The 3,451-nt window shown below is 45.8% G+C and overlaps 1 protein-coding gene across 1 annotated transcript in view; it reads right to left on the bottom strand.

The window, feature by feature from the left end:
* Positions 1–3,451, bottom strand: part of LOC107108762 (probable cation-transporting ATPase 13A5) — a 61,823-nt gene that overhangs the window by 54,623 nt on the left and 3,749 nt on the right. The window contains exon 2 of the mRNA XM_015409279.1: positions 2,147–2,320. Coding sequence (XP_015264765.1) covers positions 2,147–2,320 — 174 coding nt within the window. The remainder of the gene's footprint in view (positions 1–2,146; positions 2,321–3,451) is intronic.

Here is a 3,451-nt window from a genome sequence, read left to right as displayed (position 1 = left end):
CTTGAATTCGCTTTGTATCTTTGGCAGTGTTGTATTGTCTAAGTAATCTTTTATCTTTTCAAGATCAGCTTTCTTGCCTTGAAATAATTTCACGTAGTACTTGAAGAAACTTCTTTTTATTCCATTAGGGTCCACGAATTCTTTTCCTTCTTCCACTATCTTTGATATCAGTCTTCTTTCTTTTCTTGTTTTTAATTGCCAAGCCAAATATTTCCCGGGTTTATTGGCCCCTTCAAAGGATTTTTGTTGAAGTTTTTTTAGATTCCAATACATTTCTTGGTTCAATGTCACATTTAATTGTTCCTTCAATAGCTGTAGTTCCTTTATAATCGTCTTTTTGCCCGGTCTTTTCTTTAGTTCTACTTCTTTTTGTGTAATTTTCTCTAAAACTGCTGCTTGCTTCTTAAATTTTTCTTTCTTTAGCCTCGTATTTTGCGAGATGAGAAGTCCTCTCATCACCGCCTTGTATGCATGTCACACCACTTGGATAGGAGTCTCTTTGTTCAAATTTTGCTGGAAAAACTGTTTCGTTTCTTCCTTTAATAAATCCACTGTTTCTTTCCTGTCTAGCAGGTCTTCGTTTATTCTCCATAAATGTTGCTTATTAGGCTGTTTCATACTCCATATCAGTGGACTGTGGTCTGAAATAACTTTAGGCAATATTTCAATTTTCCGGGTATTAATTGCTAATTCCCCTGACATCCATATCATATCAATCCTTGAAAAAGAATTATGTCTATTGGAGTAGAAAGTAAAGTCTTTTTTAGTAGGGTTCCACTTTCTCCATACATCTTCCAATTTCTCTTGTTGTACTAAATCAAAAAAAATCTTTGGCAATTTACCACTTTGTCCGTGTCCCTTTTGAGGTTGTCTATCCAAAACTTCAACTGTCCCGTTGTAGTCTCCAGCCAAAATGTAATAGAATATTTTGAAGTCCATCCACAAAAAGCAAATGGCCTTAATTTTTTCAAGATCAGGACGGTTGATCTACTGGGATCAAATGTGGATTCCCACACTAAGGAAGACCACATCAGTCCCATTCCATCTATGTTCCAGAGCTTCCTTGCCACCCAGAGGATGAGGAGCCTCTTGGGTCCCTCCTGTAGGCAAGAAGAGAGAGAGAGAGAGAGCGGGAAAGGCTGCTCTTGGATAGAATCCAGACCTACCTTCCCTCAAGCTCATTGGGGCCACAGTTCAGAGAAAAAACAGTGTGCAAAATTTATTTCTTTTGTTTATTTATTTATTAAATTTCTACCCTGCACCCCGCCGAAGCGGCTCAGGGTAGCTTACAAGCAATTTAAAACCAGCATCCTTCTCAGAAAAGCCATTTTGAACCCCTAGAAGCCAGGAAGGATATTTAGCAGCCCAAGCGGCCAGGTGTGGCCTCTGAACCCACCTTCCACCAAACACAGGTCATTTTGGTGGCCAGGGTGACCACCACCACCCAGAGCTGTTAGAACGATCCAGGAACACAAGTAGAGAGGCCAACACTTTCGTGGAAGGTGGCAGGAGTGGACTTCACAGACGGCTGCTTCTTAAATGGACAGTTCTATGCGGCCTGCTCCAGAGTGAGCCCATCAAGCAGCCTGATGACCCTAGCACCTGAGGGCAGAACCACCAAGGTGGTCTAGAGAGAGGTCCTTGGGTAGAGGGGAAAAAACAAGTACGTATGTCTCGCTTCATGTCTAACACTACAGTCTTCTCTGTTAGAATTCCAACAACAAATGTCACATTTCAAACTTCACATCATCAGTATTACAACTGGATTTACGGAAATTAAATACCGTAGCGAAGCGTGGGCATCAGGCTAGTATAACTTAAAATACGTATTAGTGCTTAGAGCACCCGGGCGGACCAAATACAGCGTGCCCTGACTGAAGGAGCCAAGGAAGCCGAAGCCGAAGCCGGAGACCAGAAAGAAGAACCACCAGCACCGGGGTGCTAGGTAGGCTGACCCAACCCCTGAGAATGTGCCCATAGTTAGGGATCCATAAAAGTGATTAGCACTACAAAGTTGTAAACTGCCCAGAGACCCCCATTGGAGGGGTTAGGGCGGTATATAAATCGAAGGTTAAATAAATAAAATAAATAAAAATAACACCCAAGGAGGTGGACCTGCCTGGGAGAAGAAAGACCAGGGACCTACCGTGGCTCTGAGCAACACCACGTCTGCCTCCTGCAAGTCGCACGGCACGCAGTTGGCCCACACGTCCCACGCTGGCTTCCAGTAAAAGACGAGCAGGAGAGCTCCGCTGGACAGGAGGTACCCGGCAAGGCACAGGGCCCTCCGGAACCCGTGGGTCTGGTAGCCAAAGATCTCCTGTGGAGGACATGGGTTTGAAGAGGCATGAAGGACCATGAGACGTTTTCTCAAGAGCAGAACCGCATCCCGTCTCGGACTGGTATGCCCCGTGGCACCCCCAGTCATCTGCGGGCGGAAGAAAGCCAGGCAGAAGCTCCACGCTCCTTGAGCCAATGCGTCTCTCTTAAAACCAGTGGCCTCCCACACTCACCAGCAGCTTTACTGGCAGGGTTACCCGCTCCAAGTTGGGAAATTCCCCCAAAATTACAGCTCCTCTCCAGACATCAGAGATCAGTTCCCCTGGAAAACATTAGGCTTGCCAGGTACCCCCGGGGGGCGGGGAAACCCCCGTTTGACGGTACTGTTACCCACCAGCTCGAATTGTGCAGATATGCCTGGTGTGATGATGTCACCCAGAGCCCCTATCTATGCCTTGTGGCCAATAGCCACTGATGGACCTCTGCTCCATATGCTTATCTAATTCTCTTTTAAAGCTGTCCATGCTTGTAGCCGCCACCACCTCCTGTGGCAGTGAATTCCAAGTGTTAATCACTCTGTGGGTGAAGAAGTACTTCCTTTTATCCATTCTAACCCGACCACTCAGCAATTTCATGGAGTGCCCACAAGGAGTTCTTGTATTAGAAAGGGAGAAAAGTACCTCTCTCTCTACCTGCTCTATCCCATGCATAATCTTATAAACCTATGCTTGTAGCCGCCACCACCTCCTGTGGCAGTGAATTCCAAGTGTTAATCACTCTGTGGGTGAAGAAGTACTTCCTTTTATCCATTCTAACCCGACCACTCAGCAATTTCATGGAGTGCCCACAAGGAGTTCTTGTATTGTGAGAAAGGGAGAAAAGTACCTCTTTCTCGACCTGCTCTATCCCATGGATAATCTTATAAACCTCATTCATGTCACCCCTCAGTCGTCGTTTCTCCAAGCTAAAGAGCCCTAAGCGCCTTAACCTTTCCTCATAGGGAAAGTGTTCCAACCCTTTTATCATTCGAGTTGCCCTCTTAAGAACATAAGAACATAAGAGACGCCAATGTTGGATCAGGCCAAAGGCCCATCCAGTCCAACACTCTGTGTCACACAGTGGCCAGAAATACCAGTGCCATCAGGAGGTCCAGCAGTGGGGCCAGGACATT

Source organism: Gekko japonicus, unplaced genomic scaffold, assembly GCF_001447785.1.
Source record: "Gekko japonicus isolate JY-2015 unplaced genomic scaffold, Gekko_japonicus_V1.1 scaffold398, whole genome shotgun sequence".
NCBI classification, from domain to species: domain Eukaryota; kingdom Metazoa; phylum Chordata; class Lepidosauria; order Squamata; family Gekkonidae; genus Gekko; species Gekko japonicus.
This window is presented reverse-complemented; position numbering and strand designations above follow the sequence as displayed.